General features: G+C 45.8%; 1 protein-coding gene across 1 annotated transcript in view; it reads right to left on the reverse strand.

Annotated features, from left to right (window-relative positions):
- The window catches only part of ADGRB1 (adhesion G protein-coupled receptor B1), a 280,832-nt gene that overhangs the window by 221,307 nt on the left and 31,617 nt on the right, over positions 1–27,908 (reverse strand). The window contains exon 2 of the mRNA XM_070939737.1: positions 9,722–9,880. Coding sequence (XP_070795838.1) covers positions 9,722–9,880 — 159 coding nt within the window. The remainder of the gene's footprint in view (positions 1–9,721; positions 9,881–27,908) is intronic.

Genomic DNA, 27,908 nt, shown 5'->3' on the forward strand with positions numbered 1-27,908 from the left:
GGAGCTAGCAGCTTACTGCCCCCCACCCCCAACTCAAGCAGTGGCTTCCCTGCTCAGCCCCGACAAGCTATGCATCCATCGCAATGGGGTAGTTTTGTTCGCCGCGGTGGTGCTTCAGGAGGGCAGGTGGACATATTCATTATAGTTGTCAGCTGCAGATGTCTGCCTCAGTGAAAAAAACAACCCCATTGCGCTGCACCTCCTGCAGTCAAACGCGCCCAGCCGTCCGTGCCCTTTCCTCAAATGGGCTGTGCATGGGGTGCTTGGAGAGCGAGCGAGCAAGAGAGCTCTCCAACCTCTGTGTGTGTGTGTGTGTGTGAGGGAGGGAGGGAGCGAGCGATCTGAAGCCCAGGCACCCAAACGTCTGGCAGCGGCGGGGCAGCTACTGAGCAGCCAGCTCCACCTGACCTACTCCCTGAGTCTCGCCGTTCTCCTGGCCACCCTCCCAGCTCAAGCAGCGGCAAGCTCTGCGGGACAACAGGACCTCCCATTTTTCCCACAGCACGGCATACGCTTGCTACCTCTGCTTGTCTGCTTGCAAGCGATGATCTTCTCTGCTTCTCTCGGGATGCTGGTGCGGGCACCATGGATGCATAGCTTGTTGGGGCTGAGCAGGGAAGCCGTTGCTTGAGCTGGGGGGGGGGAACAGGAGAACGGCGGGAGTAGGTCAGGTGTTAGGTTTCGGTGTCGTCTCAAATAAATTGCATTTCCAAACAAATAGTCTTTGATGAAATCTTTCATTTATTAAGCACGACAATCTGTCCCCGACTACGTCGTAGCCAACACTGACTTCCTGACCCCAAACCTTCCCTTTCCGTTCCCCAATTCTCTGCATCTCATTGGCCATCTTCCAAATCACTCTCCCCATATCTACTACTTCAGCTCCCAGGAATGTACCCCCCTCCCATCCCATCTCCTAGGGGATATTATCTTCAGGGAAAATAAGTAGGTGAAAAGTCAAGCGTCCTCTTGCCAGCTGCCCCCTCTTCTCCTCCTTATGTCAGCACTGGAACGAATGTAGTTTGGAGTGCTGACATCAGGTGGAGTTGGCTGCTCAGAAGCTACCCCGCTGCTGCCAGAAGTTTGGGTGCCTCGGCTTCAGACTGCTCCCTCCCTCACACACACACACACACATACACACACACACACACACACAGAAGTTGGAAAGCTGTCTTGCTCTCTCTCTCTCCAAGCGCCCCGTGCACAGCAGAGTGATGTCAAACTGGCCACACCCACCCAGTCACATGACCACCAAGCCACGCCACACCAAGCCACGCCCACAGAACCGGTAGCAAAAAAAAATAGATTTCACACCTGCCTTAGACGATTTGTGTTTATAATTTTCAACAAGATTTGCAATCGGACAAAATTACAATTTATCTAGCCTTTTTGAGATGTAAAGGGAAATGGAGCTAGTGCTAAGCAAGCATCAAGGAGAAACTTGTGGAAGAATTTGCTTGGGTGTCTCGCTAAATTAGCCGATGTGAACAAGATGAAGAAAGCTTAATGTGCTAGAAACTTTTCATTTGAGGATTTCCTCTTATTACATTTTGTTTAACTTTATGGAAATGCCAAGCAAAGTGCAAAATTGGGGAAGGCACCCACACATTGAAACATTGAACTATAGTGTCAACTGGGAAGTGGTGAGTATCCCAGATCAAGGATTCCTGGTAGCTTGGTACCCAAACAAATCAGCCATCAACTGATACATAGAGATAAACAAGATCTACCCTGTTTCCCCTAAAATAAGACATCCCCTGATAATAAGCCCAATGGGCTTTTGAGCGTATGTGCTAAAATAACCCCCCCAAAAAAATAAGCCCTCCCCAAAAATAAGCCCTCCCCAGAAAAATTTAAACGCATGCACAGCCGGTCCCCGCCATTTCCTCTGGATACAATTAGGGAGACAGAGCTGGAAATCAGATAAAATAGCAAGAGGAGCTATTTTATCCTCCACACACCCCAAAGTAATAAGCCCTCCCTGAAAATAAGGCTAAGCACTTATTTCGGGGTTCAAAAAAATATAAGACAGGATCTTATTTTTGGGGAAACACGGTACATACCATTTATTTACGGGACTGCCTACTACCACAAGCAGCCTCCCACCAGCCGGTACGCTCTCATAGAGAGGGGCTCCTCCAGGTGCCGTCAGCTAAACAATGTTGACTGGCGGCCCCCAGGGGGAGGGCCTTCTCTGTGGGGGCACCCCCTATCTGGAACGAGCTCCCCCCAGAGATACGGAGGATCCCGGATCTGTGCACTTTCTGCCATGCTCTTAAGACTCTCCTACTCCAGCAAGCCGGCCTGGCCTAATTCTCTCCCCTGTTTTAAAATTCTTTTAAATCGAAATTTTAATCTGTTTTAAATTATTAGGATTTTTAATTGTCTCGGGCTAAATTATTTAATCTGGTTTTAATTATGTCTTTTAACTTTTGTATCTATGTATCTTATTTTGTGCCTGTTCACCGCCCTGAGTCCTTCGGGAATAGGGCGGTATATAAATCTAATAAAACAAACAAACAAACAAACAAAAGAGGCAATCAAAAAGTCAGACAGTAAACAAAAGGACCAAAACACCTCCCCATCAACAATCAATGCCCAGATAAACAGATTAACCCCAAAATTAATACTAGACCAACAAGCCAGAAGTAACTACCAACTCAGATACTGTAAATAAGATAACAGTAAACAGCCCAATCTAAGAATCACCAAGAACAACTCTAACAGGGCAAGCAACTTGTGTATCAACAGCAAACCCCACTCCCTTCTAGCCCTGATGATGTTACCTAGTGGGGTCATGAATTGTCTGCAAGAAAACAACCAAGCTCAGGGAGCATCAAGGACCCCAGTCAGTGGTGGGATTCAAATAATTTAACAACTGGTTCTCTGCCTTAATGACTGGCTGGGTGGGCGTGGCCATGGTGGGCGTGCCCAGGGGGTGTGACAGGCCTCCTGCACCCCCATGGAAGCAAAAACGGGCTGCAGGGGAGGGAACACACCACCCCTCCATGCCCCGTTTTGGGCCTAGTAGGCCTCCTTGCCCCCCCCGGGAGCAAAAATGGGATGGGGGCACACAGAAGCCCCCTGCACCTCATTTTGGGCCTAGGAGGCCTCCCTGTAAGCTTCTGGGAGCGAAAAGAGGCTACAGGGTGCACGCCCCCCTCCCCCATGCCATATTTTGGGCCTAGGAGGCCTCCCTGCACTAACCTGGGAGGCAAAATGGGGTCCGTGGGGACTCCTGGAAGGGGTTGGGCAGGAAGGGACAGGGCCAGCCAGCAATTTAACTACCAGCTCGCTCGAATTGGCACGAACCGGCTGAATCCCACCACTGACTCCAGTAGAATACATCTTTATCTTCTTTATCTTTATCTTTTATTAGATTTGTATACCGCCCTTCTCCTTTCGGACTCAGGGCGGTGAACAGCCAAAATAAAAACATTTGTACACAAAAGTTTAAATCATTTAAAAAAATAATTAAATGAAATTTGGCCCGTAATTTAAAACATTTCAATTAAAAATCAGTATCAAACGTTAAAACCAACATGGAATCAGGCCAGTACATCCCCTCCAGCCGCCAACATTCATATCGACATCAGATAATAATCCTGCAGAAATTAATGCTATAATCAAGGAGCCACCTATCACACCTCCATCCATATTGGGAGAGCAAGCAAACCCCATCCTCACTAGTTTCATTCACTTCGTTGTCACTGCACCTCGTACAATGAAATTAAATGCTATCTTCAGTGTACATCATACATAAGAAAAACGATAAAAATAAATCGAAAAACACACATCCTTCACATTCTATACAACTATACACTAGCACTGAAGACGTTGGGAATTTGATCTCAAGATGAAGTGCGAGTTCCTCTCTGCCTTCTGAGCAACAGAGATTTAACTGATCATGGTTAAACTCCATTTGGAGTCTTCTGTCCTGTTCTGGGCCCTGCAATTCAAAACTGGAGCAAATTCAGGAGATACAAAATGATGAAACCATCTGCTCGCATGAAGCTTGCAGATGATACACAGAAGGGGAAATATACTTCCCCCCCCCCCAAAAAAAACCCAGAAGGTTTAACATGCAGAAGAAAGAATGGACCTTCTGTCTTGGTCCAGAGGGCAAGGCCAGAATCAGTGAATTAAAATGACAAGGCAGGAGATTCAAGATAGGCATCAGGGGGAAGTTCTTGAATCTGAGAAACATATGAACAGGGTAACGTATGAACTAAGGAACTCCCTTTTGCTGGAGATCTTAAACACGACTAGACTGTCATCTGTCAGAGATGTTTAGTTCCTAACTCATGTCTGACTCTTCACAATCCTATTGTTCTGTCCCAGCTCCGGATTCCCGAGGATATTGACACACACCAACGATCCTTATCAAGTTTATTAAGTAACAAGAATAAACCAAAGTCTGGCAAAGGTTGGCAACCAGCCCAGAAAGCAAGATACGATAGGACTTTTCCAAAAAATGCTCTGATGATAATTACAAGTTGTTTCCAGCAAGAAACTTACTAACCGCATGTGACTTAAATAGGCTAAGGGAGTGGCCAATTATCCTCAAGCCCTGCTCTTGAGTAGACCACCTCCTCCTGAGTAGCCACTCCTGCCTTTTGGCAGCCCTGCATGCTCGAGCATTGAGGAGAGGCTCCTCCACTTCGCTCTCTCCACTTGAAGGAGCCTCTGGAGGTTCTGAAGGCCCAGGCTGAGTCTCTGCCTCTGGCACCACATCCTCTTCAGCCTCCTCGCTGTCCGACGTGAGCGCCGGCTGCGCAGGCTGCTGGCGCGACACCACACCAGCTCCTCGTCGTCAGGATCAGCCACGATCCACGCAGGCCGCTGGCGGGCCACAACACCTATAGACAGTGGTGGGATTCAGCCGGTTCGGGTCAGTTCGGGTGAACCAATAGTTAAATTGCTGGTTGGCCCCACCCCTCTCCTTCCAGGAGTCCCCACGCGCCCCATTTTGGCTCCCAGGTAAGTGTAGGGAGGCCTACAAGGTCCAAAACGGGGCATGGGGAGAGGGTGCAGTGCTCCCTCCACCTTGGCCCATTTTTACTCCCAGGAGGCTTCAAGGAGCTCTACTAGGCCCAAAACGGGGCACAGGGGGGCGGTGGCGCATCCCCCCCATGTCCCCTTTTTGCTCCTGGGGGGGTGCAGGAGGTTGTGTGCTGCCTGTCACACCCCTTGGCCACACCCACCATGGCCACGCCCACCCAGCCAGTCATTAGGGCAGAGAACCGGTTGTTAAATTATTTGAATCCCACCACTGCCCCTAGACTACAGCACCCTAGCACCTCCTGTCCTCCACTGTCTTCTGGTGTTTGGCCAAATTCATGTTCATTGCATTGAGGTACCCTCTAAGCATCTCATTCTCTGCCATCCTCTTATCTTCCCTCTTTCCCAAGGGTCTTCTCCAAGGAGCCCTCTCTTCTCATTAGGTGGCCAAAGTATTTGAGCTTCAGCTTCAGGATCTGTCCTTCCAAAGGACACTCGGGGTTGATTTCCTTTAGGATGGGGTGATTGGATCTCCTTGCAGTCCAGACTCTCAAGAGTCTTTTCCAATGCCACAATTTGAAAGCATCCATTCTTTGGCTCTCAGCCTTCCTAGTGGTCCAACTCTCACAGCCATACATTGCTAGTGGGAAAAACCATAGCTTTGACTATAAGAATTTTACACCTGCCTTATTGTTCTGTCCCCGTCCCACACACGCACCCAACCAGCCAGCCGAGGGTTAAATAAACTCTTCAAACACTCAATCGTCAGTGATAAGGAACTTGGCAGCAACTCCGTAGCTGCCTGCCAAGAACTTTTACTCTGATAACACAGACAAAAATACATACAGTTTGAATAGTCCAGTTTGTAATTAAATCCACAGCAAATAGGCGTTGTGTCCAAAGGTGCAAAGTGACTCGCCAGAGATTTAGCTTTGTCCGTCACAGAGTCCGAATGGCCACCACACTCCCTTTTATAGCCTGTGGGGTGTGGTCCAGTGACTCAGCTTAATCTCTGGCACGCCTCCTTTTCTGCTGCGCCCGCTTGTCTCTCCAACGCTGGCGTGGGTCCAACCACAATGTTTCTTCGTCACTATCCGACGGCTCGGAAACACCTGGCTCCTGGCCAATCTCTTCTCCTTCGGGAGACACCTGAGGCATTGCCAGAGAGGAGGGTCCTGGAGAGGGAGGCCTGGCCGTCTCCTCTCCTTCATGTTCGAAGCCTTCTTCCTCCGATAAGATAGGCTCGGAGGACGGAGCCACAACACTTATCTGACATTATTTGTACAAACTATGGCACTGGGAGTCCCAAAGGTGCTTCTTCAGGCGGCAACTAGACTTTCTTGTTTTTTCTTTGAAGACATTTTGCTTCTCATCCAAGAAGCTTCTTCAGCTCTGACTGAATGGTGGGGAATAGAAGGATTGATATTCCTTGCAGCTGGTCATTTGCACCCTTTTAGAGGATCGCTGAGGCCACTTGGAGGTTTATCTGTGTCCTCAGGATCACCTGAGTGGTGCTCCTGGTTCCTGCAGTCTGCAATTTCTCTCTCTCTGGAAATCCATTCCTGCTCCCACGCCATTCCAAGGGTGTTCATCCCAAACTGTATAGCTGCTAATTGTTGTCCTTCAAGAATTAATGTCCCAGTGCTTTAGTCTATAGAGATTCTCAGTCATCCAGATCAGTGGTAAAATCTAATTTTTTTTATCACCGGTTCTGTGGGTGTGGCTTGGTGGCATGGTGTGGCTTGGTGGGCGTGGCAGGGGAAGGATATTGCAAAATCTCCATTCCCACCCCACTCAGGGGCCAGCCAGAGGTGGTATTTGCTGGTTCTCCAAACTACTCAAAATTTCCACTATCGGTTCTCCAGAACCTGTTGGATTTCACCTCTGATCCAGGTCATGGTTGTCCCAAAGGTGCTTTTTCAGGAGGCAACTGGACTTTCTAGGATTTTTCTTTTCTTTTCTTTATCTTTTTCTTTCAAAAGGTGACTGAGAATCTCTACAGACTAAGGCACTGGGGCATAATTCTTGAAGGACAACAATTAACTTTGATTTTCTTCTTGACTTGACAATGCCCGAGAGTCTTGCCTTCCAATTGAGGTGCACCAAGAAGCATTTTTGAGATTCCCTCATGGCTTTTCCAATTAAGCAGTAGGATATTGTCTGATCTACTGGTGTACAGCTGAGATCCAGAACCAAGATTTAATCCTATCTAATAAACAATTTTTTTTTCTTGCTCTCTTCTAGATTGGAGTGTGGGGGTTAGATCTACAGCTTTACATTTATCTTTGGTTTGCTTTTCTGTTCCTAATTACTTCTAATTACCTCTGGGGAAACATGCTTGCACACTTTAAGATTGTAATAAATGCAAGCATTTATTATGAATTAATACATAAATAATCGGTAGCTGAAGAACATAAATCCCTTTGGGCTTAAGAAGAGAGCAAACAGTTGGAATGCGAATGGGGAACGGCTCAGAATAACAACCCCCGAATCCAATCAGAATATTTCAACTTTTTTTAATTGCATACAAGCCATTCATTGGTTGTCTCATTGTCTCGTGCAGCAATAGGAATGGCAAATGTAAGATACAGAGAGAATAATAGAATAACCAAGTTGGAAGGGACTTTGGAGGTCTTCTAATCCAAGCCCTTGCTTAAGCAGGAGACCCTATAGTATTCTGGACAAATGGCTATCCAATCTCTTCTTAAAAACCTCCAGTGTTGGAGTGACCACAACTTCTGGAGGCAAGCTGTTCCACTGGTTAATTGTTGTCACCATCAGGAAATTTCTCCTTAATTCTAGGTTGCTTCTCTCCTTGATTAGTTTCCATCCATTATTCTGCCATCAGGTGCTTTGGAGAATAGGTTGACCCCCTCTTTGTGGCAACCTCTGAGATATCGGAACACTGTTATCATGTCAGATGTCAGCACTTCAAGCTGCATTTCCTCTAGTGCTGACATAAGAAGGAAAAGCGGAGGCATCTGGAAAGGGACATTTGACTTTTCGCCTACTTATTTTCCCTGGAGATAATATCCCCTAGGAGATGGGATGGGAGGGGGGAAATTCCTTTGAGCTGGAGCAGTAGATTAGGGGTAGAGTGACTTGGAAGATGGCCAATGAGTGCAGGGGAGTGGGGAACGGAAAGGGAGGGTTTTGGGTCTGGAAGTGAGTGTTGGCTGCGATGGAGTCCAAGTTAGAATGTCGTGCTTAATAAATGGGAGTTTTTCTTCAAAGACTTTGTTTGAAATGCAATTTATTTGAGACGACCTTGAAACCTGACATCGACCTTCTTTTCATTAAACTAGACATGCCCAATTCTAGCAACTGTTCTTTATATGTTTTAGCCCCCAGTCCCCTAATCATCTTTGTTGCTGTTCTCTGCATTCTTTCTAGAGTCTCAAATTGTTGTTTTTTCCTATCGTAGTGACCAAAACTAAACATACCTTGTGTGTGAAGAACAGAGAAATGTCTGCAGTTAAGGAAGTCAAAATTGTAAATAGAGTCTTGAGCATATATATCAGTGATGGCAAACGTTTTTGCCATCGCGTGCCAAAAGCAGGGGAATTGGGTGGTCACGCGTGCACGTGCCCACACCCATAATTCAATGTGCCCCCCATGCATGGGCATGTGCCCCTCATGTGCCCCCCCACTTTTGGCATGCGATAGCACGGTGGGCCCAGTAGGCCCGTTTTTTTGCCCTCCCCAGGCTCCAGAGGCTTTCTAGGAGCCTGGGGAGGGCAAAAATGGCCTTTCCCACCCACCCCAGAGGCCCTCCAGAGGCCGGAAACAGCCTGTTTCCTGACTTCCGGTGGGCCCGGAAGGCCTGAAAATCAGCTGGCTGGTGCACGCATGCACACCGGAGCTGAACTAGGGCAACGCTTGCATGCCCACCGATATGGCTCTGTGTGCCACCTGTGCTACGTTTGCTATAAGTTCGCCATCCCGGATCTATATTCTGAACAGTGTAGTTGCTCTCATAGAAAGTTCCTGCATTGAGAAGTTTGCATTCCAAATTATATGCATTTATTTAAGCAAATAGATTTTTGTCTATGGAGATTCTCAGTCCTCCAGGTCATGGTTATCCCAAAGGTGCTTTTTTCAAGAGGCAACTGGACTTTCTGGTTTTTCGTTGAAGACATTTCCCTTCTCATCCGAGAAGCTTCTTCAGCTCTGACCGGATGGTGGGGAATGGAAGGATTGATACTCCTTGCAGACAGCTGGTCATTTGCATCCTTTTAGAGGGTCGCTGAGGCCACTTGGAGGTTTATCTGTGTCCTCAGGGTCACTTGAGTGGTGCAAATGGGTGTGGAGCCTTCTTGGAACTGCTGAAAGGACTGTGTTGTAGACAGGAGATAGGTTGTGTCATATCCCTCCCCCTCTGTTTAAGAGAAGGCTGTTCTATTTTGACATAGATGGCCTCTTTGACCCCTCTTTCAAACCAGGTGACCCTGAGGACACAGATAAACCTCTACGTGGCCTCAACAATTCTCTAAAAAAATGCAAATGACCAGCTGTCTGCAAGGAATATAAATCCTTCCATTCCCCACCCTCCAGTCAAAGCTGAAGAAGCTTCTTGGATGAGAAGCGAATCGTCTTCAAAGGAAAACCAGAAAGTCCAGTTGCCTCTTTCAAGAGGCAAAGAGCTTTCTGTTGGGCTTATCCCTGATGGACAGTCAGGAGAACCTGCTATGAGGTTCCTTCAGAAGCCATGGTGACTTACGGTTGCAAGCTTTCCTGTTGCATAATCTCCCTTCTTCCAAGACTCCTTCACAGACAAGACCTTCTTCGGGAAGAGGTTGACATGTTCGGGTCCGAGTCTGAAGGCCACCACCACAGTCCCTGGTGCACTCGCCCCATGTTGACCAAGGATTCCATCCACCTGAGAATTAGCACAGGGGGGAAAGAAAATACATCAGCCATCACATACCAAAGCAAGAGAAGACTCTAGTGCCCTCCAAGGTGCATTGACATTATATAAAGTAAAGGTTCCTCCGCATATGTGTGCTAGTCATTTCAGGCTCTAGGAGGCAGTGCTCATCTTCGCTTCAAATCCGAAAAGCCAGCACCGTCTGAAGATGTCTCCATGGTCATGTGACCGGCATGAGTAAACGCCAAAGGCGCACGGAGCGCTGTTACCTTCCCACCAAAGGTGGTCCCTATTTTTCTACTTGCATTTTTTCTCAGCTGCTTGGCCACACTTGTGCTGAGCCCTCACAAATAACTTACAAAACATTGAATGTTTGTCAGATGTGGGTTGATTCATGCGGAAGAGCCGAGGTGGCGCAGTGGTTAGGGTGCAGTACTGCAGCTACTTCAGCTGACTGCTAGTTCAGCAGATCAGCGGATCAAATCTCACCGGCTCAAGGTTGACTCAGCCTTCCATCCTTCCGAGGTGGGTAAAATGAGGACCCAGATTGTTAGGGGGAAATATGCTATTTAGTATACTGTCTTTGGTGTAAGCCGCCCAGAGTCCTCGGAGAGTGGGCAGCATAGAAATATGACTAATAATAATAATAATAATAATAATAATAATAATAATAATAACAACAACAACAACAACACCTGATCAGTGGGTGCAGCAAAATTTCACAAACTGACTACCTACAACGCCATGACCGTGTTGCTAAGATCATTCACTGGAAATTGTGCCAGAAGTTTGGATTTGAGTACAGCAAAACCCACTGGGAACATCAGGTTGAGAAAGTTTTAGAGAATGAGAAACTCAAGATCTTGTGGGACTTTAGGATTCAGACTGACAGGCACTTGGTCCACAACACACCTGACATAACAATAGTTGAAAAGAAAAAAGTATGGTTCATTGACATTGCAATACCTGGTGATGCACGGATTGAAGATAAGCAGCAAGAAAAAAATCACAAAGTACCGGGACTTGCAAATTGAAGTTGAGCGACTGTGGAAAAATAAATTGTGTGTTGTCCCGATTGTAATTGGAGCCCTCGGAGCAATACCCAAAGGCCTACCCCGCTATTTAGAAATTCTAAATTTGCCGGACTTGAACATTTTGACTCTCCAAAAAACCACCTTACTCGGAACAGCTTACATCCTCCAATGATACCTTAACAGTTCCTAGGTCCTTGGTTAGGACTCGAGCTGCTGAGCTATTAACCAGCCTCAAAGGCTGTGAATCTCACTAAAGATTAACCAATAATAATAATAATAATGCTACAAGCTGGCTACAAGTCAAGCTGAGCTGTACAAATTCAAAGTCGGCTCTGAGAGCTTCCGCCTCTCAGCGCCCGTTTTCAAGGAAGTGCCATGTCCCTAAAGCCGTGTAAGCACTCGGTGTCGGCTGTCTCAGCTGTTCAGTGGTCTGGATCAAACAACCCGCTTGCTCGTCACTCCCCGCTCCTCCCAACGTCATCTGGCAGCACCCAGAGTCCAGTTCAGCCCGATCCGATCGATCACCCAGTGCCACCACCACCACCATCCATGCTTTTGTGTCCTGTCGCCCCATCGCCTACCCCCGTGTCTTCTCGCTGCGTTTTGAGTCACCACATTTGTGTGCTGCCCACCCGGGTTCCCTCTCTTCCGCGTTTTTCAGTTTTCGTCTGCAGCTCGTGTGTTGAGCAGTGGATGCGGCTCAATTTTTTTTTTTTATGTGCTTTCGAACTGCTAGGTTGGTAGAAGCTGCGAGAAGTAATGGGAGCTCGCTCCATTTGGCGGCGCTAGGGATTCAAACCGCTGAAGTGCCAACCTTTCGATCGACAAGCTCAGCGTCTTAGCCACTGAGCCACCACATCCTTATATATATATAGTCCCTGACACTATATAGGCAGCTCCAAACCATCAAGGGCAGGACAAGAAACAATGGGTAGAAAGTCATCAGAAGGGGATCCAACCTGGAACTAAGAAGGAAATTCTTGACCATGAGAATAAGAATAAGAATAATTTTATTTCTACACCGCCCTTCTCCCGAAGGACTCAGGGCAGTGTACAGCCTATTAAAAACACAAGACAACATCAGTTAAAATAATTTAAAATTATTCGGCTCAATTTAAAACCCCAAGAATTTAAAACCCAATTTAAAATTGTTATGTTGATAGCCCAGCCTAGCCCAGGACAAATAAGCCTTGGTAGTACAGTGGTCTAAGGCACCCTGTTATTAAGCTGGTTATTAAGACCAGCTGCCTGCAATTATTGCAGGTTCGAATCTCGCCAAGGCTCAAGGTTGACTCAGCCTTCCATCCTTTCTAAGGTAGGTAAATTGAGGACCCAGTTGTGGGGGCAATAAGCTGACTTTGTATAAATATACAAAAGAATGAAGGCTATTGCTGAGCACATTGTAAGCTGCCCTGGGTCTCCGGAGAAGGGCGGCATATAAATCAAATTAAAAAAAAAATAATCAATAGACAACCAGCTAAATATGAGCCAGCAATGTGCAGCGGCAGCCAAAAAAGCCAATGCAATCCTAAATTGCATTAACAGAGGGATACAATCAAGGTCAAGGGAGGTACTAATACCACTCTACAAAGCCTTAGTAAGGCCACACCTAGAATGATGCATTCAGTTTTGGTCACCACACTATGAGAAAGATGTTGAGACTTTAGAAAGAGCGCAGAGAAGAGCAACAAAGATGATTAGGGGACTGGAGGTTAAAACATATGAAGAATGGTTGCAGGAACTGGGCATGGCTAGTCTAGTGAAGAGAAGGACCAGAGGAGACATGATAGCCGTCTTCCAATATTTGAGGGGCTGCCACAGAGAGGAAGGGGTCAAACTCTTTCCCGAAGCACCTGAAGGCCAGACAAGGAATAATGGATGGAAACTGACCAAGGAGAGATTCAACCTGGAAATGAGGAGGAATTTTCTGACAGTGAGAACAATCAACCCATGGAACAGAAGTTGCCTTCAGGAGCTTCATCATTGGAAGCTTTCAAGAAAAGACTGAACTGCCATCTGTCAGAAATGGTGTAGGGTCTCCTGCTTCAGCAGGGGGTTGGACTAGATGACCTACAAGGTCCCTTCCAACTCTGTTAATTTGTATCTCTATCTGTAATGGAAGAGGTGTCCTCCTGGAGTTGTGGGTGCTCCATCGCTGGAGGTTTTCAAGAAAAGATTGCCGAACCCTGTGTCTGGGATGGCTTAAGAATAAGGGGCTGGACTAGAAGACCTCCAAAGTCCCTTCTAGCCTATGATTCTATGATCCTGAAAAGTCCAGGTAGAAAAAAGTAAAGCTAAAGCAATGGGCCCAAAGTGTTGTCTTACTACATGAGAAGGAAAACACAGAAAGGCATTTCTTCACAATACAGGTAGTCCTCAACAGTACACTTCGCGACCGTTCAAAGTTACAATGACACTGAAAAAAGTGACTTACGACCGTTATTTTACACTTACGACCATCGCGGCACGGAATCAAAATTGAGATTCTTAGCAACCGACTCATATTTACGACGGTTCGAGAGTCCCCAGGGGTCACGCAATCCCCTTTTGCGACCTTCTGACTAGCCAAGTCAATGGGGGGGAGCCAGATTCACTTAACGACCGTGTTACTCACTTAACAACGGAAGCGATTCGCTTAAGAACGGAGGCAGGAAAGGTCATAAAATGGGGGAAATTCACTTAAGAACTGCCTCCCTCGCTTTGCAAAAGAAAATTGTGGTCGTAAATCGAGGACTTACCTGTAGATGCAACCTGACATATTTTGGCGGTCTGACCCAGGAATTCTTTAGACCGTTAGTGAGTCGTGACTCTTACTTCCCTCCCACACCGCTAATGAATATGGGGCGGAAGTGGGGGGGGGAGGTCACACCACAGAAAGATGATGGACGTTTGAAAGAAAACAGGTACCGTCACAACAGCCAAACTCAGGTCTCAAAGTGTTCTGCCCCAGCTACGGACCCCAAAGAACGCAGTACACACAAAATCCATTCAAACCTTAGTTTACTAAATAAACCAGTTTTTTACAACAATGGCTGTTAATAACTGAAAGCTTACTGTAGTTGGCAGAATGCCCAGAAGCAATTTGCAGGAAGCTGATAACATAAGCAAGACAAAACATGAAGGTATGTGAATGAAGTTGTTCCCTGCAAATTGCTTCAGTCGGTGTTCCTCCTTAAATAGGCTAAGGGAATGGCCAATTAGCCCCAAGCCTTACTCTCGAGGAGACCTCCTTCTGAGGAGCCACTCCTGCCTTTTGGCAGCTCTGCGCACCCGCGCATTGAGAAGAGGCTCCTCCTCTTCGTCCTCTTCACTTAAAGGAGCTTCTGGAAGTTCTGAAGGCCCTGGCTGAATCCCTGCCTCTGGCACCACATCTTCTCCAGCCTCCAGCCTCCAGCCTCCTGCACAAGCTGCTGGCACAGCACCACACCAGCCTCCTCACTGTCGGAATCAGCTACTAGCTGCACAGGACGCGTACGGGCCACAACAGTGATAGATTCAAGCTTCAAGAAGTTTTGGAAAAACCTGGGTGCCGTGTTCCTCTCTCTGGCTTCTTGAAGGTGAGTTTTTCAGGCCCTAACAAGGACTTCTTAAAAGTCACACAAAAGTTGGATGTTGAGATTGTGTTTCAAGGTCGTCCACATTTACTGACATAATCGTATTTGCCTAATGGCTCTTCCAGACCAATCAATAGCACACCGGTAATTAGATACGTTTAAATAAACTCATCACTTCATACTATTAAAAGCGGGTTGTTTTATTTCCCCCTTCTCTCCCATCCTGAGCTCCCAAGAGGTGGGAGGAAAAAGGCAGACCAGACGTACGATGGCCGCGGTGAGAAGTGATGGGAGTGACATCTGTCTGCAGCCCTTTTTTTGGACCGATGGTTAAGCAAAGTGCTTAATTGCCCAAATGCATTAAAAAGCTCTTTCGTCCCATCCGCGGCTTGAAAAAAGAAAGCAGCTGCCAATTAGAAAGGAGTGCTTTGCTTAATGACGGGTTATTTAACACTCCTATGCTTTATGGGGAATTTATTGCACACAATTAACCTGTGGAATTCGGTAGTAGAAGAACAGTGGAGGACACTGGGCGGTGTTACGTGGGTACAGAAGACATTCTTGAAAGACGGGCCCTGTTTTATTATTTACCTGAATATATACAGTAAGCCACCCAGGAGTGGTGCGATGGCCTGGAGATGGAGCTCTCGCCTCACAATCAGGAGGCTGTGAGTTCGATCCTAGGTAGAGGCAGATATTTCTCTCTCTGGGAACAATGGGAATTTATCTGCTGAACAAAACTCCACATTGGCAACAGGAAGGGCATCCGGCCAGTAAACACTCTGCTAGGTCCATTCAGTTGCCCAGACTCCACCCCGCAAGAGATTATGGCATCGTTCAAAGAGTCAGGAAGATGCCCTATTGTAACAGCTGAGAATTACATTCATTCCCAGCTGAGTCCCAATTATTTATTTATTTATTAATACAACTTATATACCACCCTTCTCCCCAGGGGGACTCAGGGTGGTGGACAGCCAAACTTAAAACACATATAGTACAAAAGTTAAGAAAAAACTAAAATAAAATAAAGGCCTACCTTGGCAAAGCCCCACAAAGTTCAGTATTTCTGAATGCCGACTGGAAACAGAGTTAGCAACGTTGCTTTCCCGCAAAAGGCCCAAGTGCCTCTGTTTCTCTTTTGAGCCTTACGGGAGAGGCCAATCATCTCCTGGCCTTACTCCTGAGTCGTCCCTTTTGCTTTAGCTGCTCTTGCCTTCTGGCAGCTCTGCACATGCGTGCACTAGGAACAGGCTCCTCCTGTTCCTCTGCCTCTCTTCTGTCTGACTCTGGGAGTTGAAGTCCACAGGTCACAAAAGAGCCATAGTTTTCCATCCCTGCACTAATTCATAGCCAGAACTGAGAACCGCACATCAAAATCCATAAGTTCAACTTTTCTTTCCTTTAGCTAACTTCCCATTGCCCAACCCCTCTGTGAGCAGGCAGGTTCAGGCAGGATGTTTTTGTAACAGTTAGTTCAAGCACAGGACGGTATGAAGCTGGTATGCTGGGTGACCTTGAAGTAGCGTCTCAAGGAGATACATTACTTACTTTCATTTTCCCCCTTGTCTTCCTCCCTTCCCAAAGTCCATGGTAGTCCGTCACTGAATAATAGCGAAGCACAAACAAGCTTTAAGGACCTGAATAAGATTCTGCACTGGCAACAGGAAGGGCATCCAGCCAGTAAATACTCTGCTCCATTCAATTGCCCAGACTCCACCCTGCAAGGAATTATGGTAGGGGTGAAATCCAGCAGATTCTGACAGGTTCTGTAGAACCGGTAGCAGAAATTTTGAGCAGTTCAGAGAACTGGCAAGTACCATCTCTTTGCAATATCCTTCCCCCAGGAGTGGGGTGGGAAGGGAGATTTTATGGTATCCTTCCCCTGCCATGGCCACCAAGCCATGGCCACCAAGCCACACCATGCCCACCAAGCCACGTCCACAGAACCGGTAGTAAAAAGATTTGGATTTCACCACTGGATTATGGGGTCATAAAAAGGAGATGACAAGCAAGCATTAAGTACGCAGCTGGCAAGCTGTCTTCAGTTCTCCATTCCTTTCCCAGAAGTCCAATTTTTCATCCCTACTCTTAAAACATTTTTCCCAAAAAAACTGGGGTCAGGAACTACATATAATACCATCCTAAATATCCACTAATGCAAGATATAAGTATCTCCCATTCTTATTAGGAAAAGTTCACGCTATTGCCATTCTAGGCTCTGTGTGTGTCTTAGGTATACATTGAATACACCTCCAAATTGAAATGAGGGTCGTTGTAATTACAACCGGAAAGATTTCTTTTCAGAGAGCACCACATAAAAGCTACTTACCCTCTGACCTCCTCGGTTATACATGGACGCCAGAACTTGGTCTGTTTCCAAGTTGAACCCTCTTAATTTCAGAGCCGAGAATCTTTTCTGAAAACAAGTCATTCTGTTTTGATCTCTGCATCGGGCCATGAATGAATGTTCTAATCAAACCGATGCAGACATAAGGCAGAACTAATTACCTCCAGCGACTTCCCCCCAGGAAGAACACAAGTCCAATATTGTGAATCACAGAACTGATGCAGAAACAGTGATCTGTTTTTAACTTTAACATGATGAATCTGCTTCTCTGACACGTTGGCATTTGTTCTTGCGGCAGGCCTAGCCATAAATAACCGGCAGAAGATACTCTGATTGCCACCTAAACTATGGCATTACCTTGTGCGGGATTTGCGAGATGACACCGCGTGCGACCTCGTTGGCCCTCGACGCACAATCTGTGCTGCTAGGACTAGGGAAACCTGCACAAACATTTTTTTGTCATTGTTGTGGTCCGCCAGCAGCCAGCAAAGCTGGCGGCAGACTCGGAGAGTGAGGAGGTTAGGGAGGAACATGGGCCAGTCCTGGAGTCTGGAGAAGGCTCTGATGAGGGCTCTGCGTCGGAGGCAGAGAGGGGGCCAGGGCCGTCTGACAGTTATCAGCTACCTTCGGAGTTGGAGATAAGTGGGGCAGAAGAAGAGCTGGGGCCTGTTCCCGATGCGCGCATGTGCAGAGCTATCGGGAGAAGGGAACAATTAAAGAACAGGAGTCAACTCGGGAGTAAAGGCACAAGGGGATGCTGAATGGCCCCTCCCATAGGGAATAAATAGGAGCAAAAGGGGAGCGGTGTTTGCAGGAGACAATTAATTCGTTTATTATTGTGAGGATTTGCTTATCTGAGTTAGCGCCTCAGAGAGACTCCTTGCCAAGAATTTCATTGTATAGCATTGCACCTGGAAGCCCTCGGCCTGATAAGTTCTGTGGTTGCAATTCAACTTTAAAGGTTTATTGCTGGGACTTTTCTGGATGTGAATGCTAAGAATTCACATTAAACAAATAAAAAAGGTTTTTTTTGGGTGGGACAAGGAGTCTGTTTTGTGATTCTGTTAAGCCTAGTCAGAACAGTCAAGGCCCCGTCAGATCCCAGTTCAGAGGAGAAGAACTGGGAACATCAGATGGGGATGGCATGTCTCTTCTCTTTTTTTAGAAACATTTTTTATTTTTATTTTAAAACAAACAATTCATCATTAATCAATCAGTGTAACATCTGGGTACAAAAAATTTTTGTGTCATCATATTCAACATTTATCATCATTTTCTTAGTACATATTTATCTTTCCTCTTACATTTAAATTTAATGTATTACAATATATTTTCCCCATATTTCTTATTTTTACATTGCCTATTGTCTATATTCAGTCTCCATCCACTGATAAAATTGCTCCCATATGTTGTAATACTCCGATTCTTCCTTCCCTCTAATTGCTAAGGTTAATCTACTCATTTCTGCACATTCTTATATTTTCTTAATTAGCTCTCCCTTTGTAGGATTTTTTTCTGCTTTCCAATTCTGAGCAAATACCATTCTTTCTGCCGTTATTACATGGATAATCAAATATATATTTTCTTTACTAAATTTCTCTGGTATGATACACAACAGGAACAGCTCCGGTTTAAGGTCAATATGTTGCTGTGTCATTTTCTCTAGCCGTATTTGAATTTTTGCCCAATAATTTCTCCCTTCTGGACATGTCCACCACATGTGATAGTACGATCCCGATGTGTGGTGGCATTTCCAAAATTTAGTTTTTGTTTTTGTTTTTAATTTGATTTATATGCCGCCCTTCTCCGGAGACTCAGGGCGGCTTACAATGCGTTAAGCAATAGCCTTCATACTTTTGTATATTTATACAAAAGTTGATTTATCTTTGAACATTTTTGCCAATCTTTTCGTGATGGCACGTCTCTTCTGGAACATCTGGAGAAACCAGGGGCTGAGGACAATGCTGTCCCAGGTGTCAGCCCTGAAGCCATTTTGGGAGCATCTTCAGGGCTGCCACAGCAAGCCTGGATAGAGCTATGGGAATGTGAGGGGGGAGATAGAGATAGTTGGGGGATGTGTAGCCAAAATAGCATTCTTTCCTGTGGGAGCCAAGGACGTCTTGCCAGGTGTTGGAAGGCGTGGACAAAAGCCAGCCAGAGTTGGGACTGTGACCTGATTGGACCATGTGATGGATGTGTGACCTGGTGGGCGTGAACTTTGGGTTTTGATTTGAGTGGCGAAAATCCTGGGGCCTTCAGAGTCGGGTTTTCACCAGCTGTGCCAAGATGGCATTCCAAATAAAATTATGCTTTGAGGAAATTCCAGGCCTCAGAGTCTTGATTGCTTTGGGCTTGTTACAGGGGTAGGTTCTACTTATCTTTACTACTGGTTCACAACGGGATCGCGCGTGTGAGCGAAGTGAAGCTTCTGTGCATGCGCAGATCGCCGATGACGACATCTGGGGCGGTGGACAGAGCCTCCCGCTGGTTTTACTACCGGTTCTTGCGAACCGGTCCGAACCGGGGGCAACCCACCTCTGATTTGTTACTTGGAACCCTGACACCAGGCCTGTCTGACATTGGAGGAAGTGGTTGACCAGATGGGGAGCTGCCTGCCTTCAAGAAGGCAGGGGAGGATTGGCTACAGACTGGGCAGTGGTGATGAGAGCCAACAGATCCCCTCTGATGAAGAACAACTGTGTCCCTCACCTGAACTGAGGACATGGAGAGTGATCGTGTCACTGCTAGGGGCTCCGCAACAGCCATAACTTTGGGGATCATAATTTCAAACTGTTGCTGAACAAATGTCATAAATCAAGGACCTCCCATAGGTATAAAGATGTCCCTGTGGATTTTCCTCCACTCGTCGTAGCTGACAGTGCTCATCTCTGTTTCTTTAAGCCATTGAAATAGCGCTGCTTGAAGATGTTGCCGGGGTCATGTGGCCAGCATGACATCCTGCCACAGCACAAAATGTACAGTGAAATGCAGAACCCTGTTACCTTCCCACCAATGCGCTACCTATTTATCTACTTGCATTTACATGCTTTCGAACTGCTAGGTTGGCAGGAGGTGAGGCAAGTGACTGGCGCTCACTCTGTCATGTGGTGGTAGGACTCAAACTACCAGAGCATAGAATTTCTCTGGCATCTTTTAAGCCACTGAGCCACTGCACCTCCCCATACATGTAATTCAGGGGTGAAATCTACTTATCTTCCTTACCAGTTCAGAAGTGCACCCCGCCCGCACACACTTGGTTCGCGCATGTGCACGCATGCATCACATCAGCGCACAGACCCTTTGTGCATGCGCAAAACCTTCTGCACATGCGCAGAGGGTAAAAAACACATTACTTCCTGGTTAAAACCAGGAAGTAACAACAACTGGGCGGGTGGGCGGAGCCTCGCGCCACCATCGCTACCGGTTCTCCGAACCACCTGCCACAATCGCTACCGGATCTCCCGATCTGGTCCGAACCGGGAGCATTTCACCCCTGATATAATTCATTCAAAAACAGTAGGACTGGGTATAGTAGAACATCTCGACAACACATCAGAATAACAAGAATTGGAAAGGGACCTCTCTAGTCCAATCCCCTGCTCATGCAGAAAACGCAACAAGAAGAGCCTTGGTGGTGCAGCAGACTAAAGTGCGGTTAACTAGCACCAGCTGCCTGCAATTGCTGCAAGTTCGAATCTCACCAGGCTCAAGGTTGACTCAGCCTTCCATCCTTCCGAGGTAGGTAAAATGAGGACCCGGATTGTGGGGGCAATAAGCTGACTTTGTATAAAAAAGAACACCGCTTGGGGGGGCCGAAAGCCCTACTAAGCAGGTATATACAAAAAAGTATGAAGGCTATTGCTTAACGCATTGTAAGCCGCCCTGAGTCTCCAGAGAAGGGCGGCATATAAATCGAACCAATAAATAAATAAATAAACTAGACATGCCCAATTCTAGCAACCATTCTTTATATGTTTTAGCTTCCAGTCCCAGTGGTGAAATGTAAAATTTGTTACTACCGGTTCTGTGGGCATGGCTTGGTGGGCGGGTAATGTGACTGGGTGGGCGTAGCCAACTTTTCTCTTTTTTTTTTTTACTTTGAAAAGCATTTTTTCTACAACCTCTTCAGCTGAAGAGGTTGTAAAGAAAAAGAACTTGTAAAAGCCTCTGACGATCAGGCAACTCAGCTGGGATCGTCAGAGGCTTTTAAAAGCATTTATTTCTACAGCCTCTTTGGCCAAAGAGGTTGTAAAAAAAAAAAAAACTTTTAAAAGCCTCTGACGATCCCAGCTGAGCCATGCAATCATCAGAGGCTTTTTTTTTTTTTACTTTTAAAAGCATTTTTTCGGCAGAAAAAATGTAGAAAAAATGCTTTTAAAAGTAAAAAAAATACTTTTAATTTTTAAAAGTAATGGGGGGGGGGCAGGGATTTTTGCTACCGGTTCTCCGAACCACCTGCCGCCATCGCTACCAGATCTGGTTCGAACCGGGAGCATTTCACCCCGTCCAGTCCCCTCAAGAGACAATCAATATAAAATTTACCGTTCCTATGAAAATTTTAATTTCAGCCAATTTAGGCGGGCCTTCTCATTCTCCAAAGGCCATATCGTTGCACCAACAAATACTGTCTTTGCCTTTTGAAAAGGTATTAATAAGCATTAAGTAGCAAGCTGGCAGTGCCACTCAGATTGCTATTCTACCCAGCTAAAAATGCAAATTGCAGGTTGGGAATCACAGAGGGCTGTAATAACCATCCAGGTTTTAATCATTAAAATACGGCAAGCAGAGAGGAAAAACCTGGAGCAGAGAGCCTAGTCTGGATGCTGTACGAATCGTGTTTCGTCCGTCTTGGGAGCTGGAGGTGGCTTTAAAGTTTGATGATCCATATGAGCCGAGGTGGCGCAGTGGTTAGAGTGCAGTACTGCAGCTACTTCAGCTGACTGCTAGTTCAGCAGATCAGTGGATCAAATCTCACCGGCTCAAGGTTGACTCAGCCTTCCATCCTTCCGAGGTGGGTCAAATGAGGAGCCAGATTGTTGGGGCCAATAGGCTATTTAGTATACTGTCTTTGGTGTAAGTCGCCCAGAGTCCTCGGAGAGTGGGCGGCATAGAAATATGACTAGTAAGTAAGTAAGTAAGTAAGTAAGTAAGTAAATAAATAAATAAATAAATATTTTTTAAAAAATAAAATAAAGTTAGATGATCCATAATTACATCCCTGTCTTCAAAAGGAAATTTCCAAGAGAAGATTCAGCCTCTGCAGCTTTCTAAATTATGTTTCCTGCTATAGTTGCTTTTAAAATTCAAAGGGGGAGGGAGAAGGTTAAAAGATAAAGGTTCTCCTTGCACATATGTGCTAGTCATTCCCGACTCTAGGGGGCGGTGCTCATCTCCGTTTCAAAGCCGAAGAGCCAGCGCTGTCCGAAGACGTCTCCGTGGTCATGTGGCCGGCATGACTCAACGCCAAAGGCGCATGGAACACTGTTCCCTTCCCACCAAAGGTGGTCCCTATTTTTTCTACTTGCATTTTTTACCTGCTTTCGAACTGCTAGGTTGGCAGAAACTGGGACAAGTAACGGGAGCTCACCCCGTTACGTGGAACTAGGGATTCGAACCGCTGAACTGCCGACCTTTCGATTGACAAGCTCAGCATCTTATCCACTGAGCTACCGCATCCCTGGTATAGTTGCTTTTAAAATTCAGAGGGGTAGGAAGAAGGTTACTGCACTTGAGGGCAGGACAAGAAGAAATGGGTGGAAATTAATAAAGGAGAGAAGCAACTTAGAACTAAGGAGAAATTAATCAATGGAACAACCTCCAGAAATGCTCCAACGCTGGAAGTTTTTAAGAAGAGGTTGGATAACCATTTGTCTGAAGTGGTGTAGGGTTTCCTGCCTAAGCAGGGGGTTGGACTAGAAGACCTCCAAGGTCCCTTCCAACTTTGTTATTCTATTCTATTCTATTCTATTCTATTCTATTCTATTCTATTCTATTCTATTCTATTCTATTCTATTCTATTCGCAAAACAAAAAGTAATGGATGGAAACAAATCAAGGATCTTGGAGCCCTGATGGACGATCATTTAAATATTTTTTTTTTATTTTTTAAAGCATTTTTAACTACCAGTTTGGTGAACTGGTAGCCTTTTCTTCCTACAGGTTCCAGCAAACCGGCCTGAACCGGTAGCATTTTACCCCTGCTTTATGCTGAATTTTCCTTCTTGAGTCCTGGAAGGCTTCCGTTCTGCGATAACCTGCAGTTGTGTTAATTTTCATTCCCTTCCCAAGAGCCACATTGCTTTTTCCCCTACAAGAGTCAAAAGAGGAAGCCTTAAGCAAACTCCTCCCTGGCTATTTAATCTCAAATCAAGGGGAGCTGAGTTTGCTCAGGGAATTAGCTAAATATCCCTCCTGCGCTTCTCACTACATGGAGGGAATTGGCTTACAAATCAATTGAATGTGTGCGTTTTGGAGCTTGCATAGCCAGAGGTGCCTATTACAGCCTTGCAAAAAACCCTGTAAAGTCATTTTAATATTATTAGCCCCATGACACAGAGGGGAAAATTAGGTCATCTGGGCAGTTTATGGAAGAGATCAACATCTGACTGAGAACGGAGGTTATGGAATTACAGAATAACGGAGTTGGAAGGGGCCTTGGAGGTCTTCTAGTCCAACCTCCTGGTCAAGCAAGAAACCCTATGTACCACTTCAGACAAATGGTTGTCCAATCTCTTCTTAAAAGCCTCCAGTGTTGGAGCATTCACAACTTCTGCAGGCAAGTTGTTCCACTGATTTATTGTTCTCACTGTCAGGAAATTCCTCCTTAGTTCTAAGTTGCTTCTCTCCTTGATTAGTTTCCACCCATTGCTTCTTGTCCTGCCTTCTGGTGCTTTGGAGGATAGCTTGACTCCCTCTTCTTTGGGGCAGCCCCTGAGATATTGGAATACTGCTATCATGTCTCCCCTAGTCTTCATTAAACTAGACATACCCAGTTCCTGCAACTATTCTTCATATGTTTTAACCTCCAGTCCCATAATCATCTTGGTTGCTCTCCTCTGACCTCAAGAGTGTCCTCTTCTTCTAAGCTTCTCAATAAGGACATCCTTTCTTATAGGATCATTTTCTACCTATGGGTCTCTTCATAGAGCTGGTCATAAATTAGATCGTACCCCATCAACACGATCAGAGGGAATGATGCTTGTAAAAGCCACCAAGGAACCCAGTTCAAGACAGTGGAAAAAGTAAAATGAAGAAGAGGGAAATATTTAATTTCTATTTATTTATAAATTTAACCTTCCTTCCTTCTCTTCTCTCCCTCCATCTCTCCCTCCGGTCCCGCTCTCCCTTCCTTCCTTCCTTCCTTCCTTCTTTCCTTCCTTCTTTCCTTCTCTTCCCTCCATTTCCCTCTTTCTCCCTCTCTTCTTTCTCTTCCTTCCCTTCCTTCCCTTCTTCCCCTCCCTTTCTCTCTTTCTCCCTCCCTTTCCTTCATTCCTTCCTCCGTCCCTGCCTTCCGCCAATCCTTCCATCTACTATCTTCCTTCCTTCCTGCCTGCCTGTCTTCTTCCCTCCCTCTCTCTCTCTCCCTCCGTCCCTCTCTCCCTTCCTTCTTTCCTTCCTTCTTCTCTTCCCTCCATTTCCTCCTTCCCCTCCCTTTGTCTCTTTCTCCCTCCCTCTCCTTCCTTCCTCCCTGCCTTCCTCCAATCCTTCCATCTACTATCTTCCTTCCTTCCTTCCTTCCTATTTATCTTTCTTTCTTTCCTTCCTTCCTGCCTGCCTGCCTGCCTTCCTATTTATCCTTCCTTCCTTCCTTCCTGCCTTCCTCCCTCCCACCCTTTCTCCCTCCCTCCCTCCCTTCCTTTTTTCCTTCTCTTCCCTCCATTTCCTCCTTCCGCTCCCTTTCTCTTTCCCTTTCTCCCTCCCTCTCCTTCCTTCCTTGCTTCCTCCCTGCCTTCCTCCAATCCGTCCATCTACTACCTTCCTTCTTCCCTCCCTCCCTGCCTCCCTCTCTCCCTGCCTCCCTCTCTCCGTCCATCCCTCCCTTCCCTCCTCCCTCTTTCCTTCCTACTCTCCATTTATCTCCTTCCTTCCTCCCTCCCTCCCTCCTTCATTCCTACCTCTCTATTTATCTCCTTCCTTCCTTCTTTCTTTCTTTCCTTCCTTCCTTCCTCCCTCCTCCCTCGCTCCCTCTTTCCTTCCTACTCTCCATTTATCCCCTTCCTTCCCTCCTTCCCACCTGCCTTTTGGTACTTAGCAGTCTCAAGACTGGTGGGATGATGTTGTATGTTGCTATGTGCTCCCACAGAGTCTTTCAGCCTCCCCACCAAACAGGCCCATTGTAACCATGCAAATGTATGTGCAGCTGTGATTAAAGGACTGGGAATACGTCAGCTCACCGTTCGGTTATCAGGTGGCAGCTTAATCCAAGTCTTTGCTGAGGCTTTGGGAGAATTACAAATGCTATTTTCTCTGTATGGTCTCTCTCTCTCTCCAAGCTGGAGTCCAGACAGTCCTGACATCACAACTCTTAAATGTGTCCCGTCCTTGAAGTGGGTTGGCCTCGGTCAGTCTTTGCAGTAGAAAAGCATTTACAATCCAAACACCACAACATTTTAGAATGGGGAGGTTTCACCCCCAGAACAAGATTCAAACTGCTTATTTCCACAGTTAGGATTCCATTTGCAGAAAGCTTCTGAATACAAGTAGTTTTCGGCCTACAAGCTTTCGTTTAATGACCATTGGCACTGAAAAAAGTGACTTATGACTGTTATTTTGTCTATTCCTCCTCCTCCTCCTCCTCTCTACAAACCCCACTCCCTTCTAGCACTGATGATGTTACCCAGTTGGGTAATGAAATGTCTGCAAGAAAACAACTAAGCTCAGAAAGCATCAAGGATCCTACAGTTCTACTCCTCTTCCTCCTCTCTGCAAATCCCACTTCTTTCTAGCTCTGATGAAGTTATCTAGTAGGGTAATAAAACATCTGCAAGAAAACAACCAAGCTCAGGGAGCACTAAGGAATTCCTCCTCCTCCCTACAAACCCCACTTCTTTCTAGCACTGATGATGTTACCTAGTTAGGTCATGAAATGCCTGCAAGGAAACAACCAAGCTCAGAGATCACCAAGGACCCCACAATTCTCCTCCTCCTCCTCCTCCTCTATGCACACCCCACTCCCTTCTAGCACTGATGATGTTACCCAGTTGGGTAATGAAATGTCTGCAAGAAAGCCACCAAGTTCAGAGAGCACCATGTACTCCACAGTCCTCCTCCTGCTCCTCTTCCTCCTCTCTGCAAATCCCACTTTTTTCTAGCACTGATGAAGTTATCTAGTAGGGTAATAAAACATCTGCAAGAAAACAACCAAGCTCAGAGAGCACTAAGGAATTCCTCCTCCTCCCTACAAATCACACTCCCTTCTAGCACTGATGATATTACCTAGTTGGGTCATGAAATGCCTGCAAGAAAACAACCAAGCTCAGAGATCACCAAGGACCCCACAATTCTCCTCCTCCTCCTCCTCTATGCAAACCCCACTCCCTTCTAGCACTGGCAACATTACCCAGTTGGGTAATGTACAATCTCCAAGGAAACAACCAAGCTCAAGGAGAATCAAGGACCCCTCATTTCAACCTTGAGCTACCAATACTTCTTCTCAACCCTTACCCTAAATGGGGATTGGATTCCCTCCTCTAAGCAATCTTCAGTTCCACGAAAGCAATTTTGAAAGCTTTTTCATTAAACGTATTGCAACGTGGCGGAGGAAATACACCTGATATTGTTTTCGCTACGGCATTAAGTTACAATTTGGTGGCGAAAGCCACAAGGGAAGTCACCCTTCCTAAAAGAATGAAATATTTTGAGAAATATTTAAAAAGTCTGCTGCTGGCTGGGGGATTCTGGGAGTTGAAGTCCACCCATCTTCAAGCTTCCAAGGTTGAGAAACACTGCTCTAAGGCCTAATAGCCATGCAAAAACATCCCAGGCAATCAATTGTGCATTTGTGTGTTCTGTTATACAGAGAATCACACAGGACCATTGCAATATCCTGTTTAGCAATGGATTCCTTGAGCCCTGCCCTCCACCGAAACACGATAGGAGCATAGTGATTATTGATCTTAGAGCTAGCCTTGTCTTTGAAAGCCAGTAAATGAAATCTCCGTATTTTCTCTCCGCCTTAGAAATTCTCAGAAATAGAGTTCTACCAATCTCCATTCATCATCTCCCTTCCATTGCCTTTTCTTCTTAAGGACAAAGACACCGAAAGGCAAAATGAAGACAGGCAATAAGTTAAATCCTCGTGGACCACTGCTCTTCCACCAGCTTGGGATGAGATGGGATGAGATGGGATGGGGTGGGGTGGGGTGGGGTGGAGTGGAGTGGAGTGGAGTGGAATGGAAAGGAATGGAATGGAATGGAATGGAATGGAATAGAATAGAATAGAATAGAATAGAATAGAATAGAATAGAATAGAATAGAATAGAATAGAATAGAATAGAATAGAATAGAATAGAAGATAGGAATGGGAATGGGAATGGGAATGGGAATGGAGTAGAATAGAGTAGAGTAGAGTAGAGTAGAGTAGAGTAGAATAATAAAATATGGAAAATAGAATAGAATAGAATAGAATAGAATAGAATAGAATAGAATAGAATAGAATAGAGGATAGGAATGGGAATGGGAATTGAGTAGAATAGAGTAGAGTAGAGTAGAGTAGAGTAGAGTAGAGAGAGTAGAGTAGAGTAGAGGTGAGTAGAATAGAATAGAATAGAATAGAATAGAATAGAATAGAATAGAATAGAATAGAATAGAGGATAGGAATGGGAATGGGAATTGAGTAGAATAGAGTAGAGTAGAGTAGAGTAGAGAGAGTAGAGTAGAATAGAGGTGAGTAGAATAGAATAGAATAGAATAGAATAGAATAGAATAGAATAGAATAGAATAGAGGATAGGAATGGGAATGGGAATTGAGTAGAATAGAGTAGAGTAGAGTAGAGTAGAGTAGAGTAGAGTAGAGTAGAGAGAGTAGAGTAGAGTAGAGGTGAGTAGAATAGAATAGAATAGAATAGAATAGAATAGAATAGAATAGAATAGAAGATAGGAATGGGA

This window comes from Pituophis catenifer, unplaced genomic scaffold (genome assembly GCF_029215685.1).
Source record: "Pituophis catenifer annectens isolate HBS135680 unplaced genomic scaffold, rPitCat1.0.hap2 SCAF_3, whole genome shotgun sequence".
NCBI lineage: Eukaryota > Metazoa > Chordata > Lepidosauria > Squamata > Colubridae > Pituophis > Pituophis catenifer.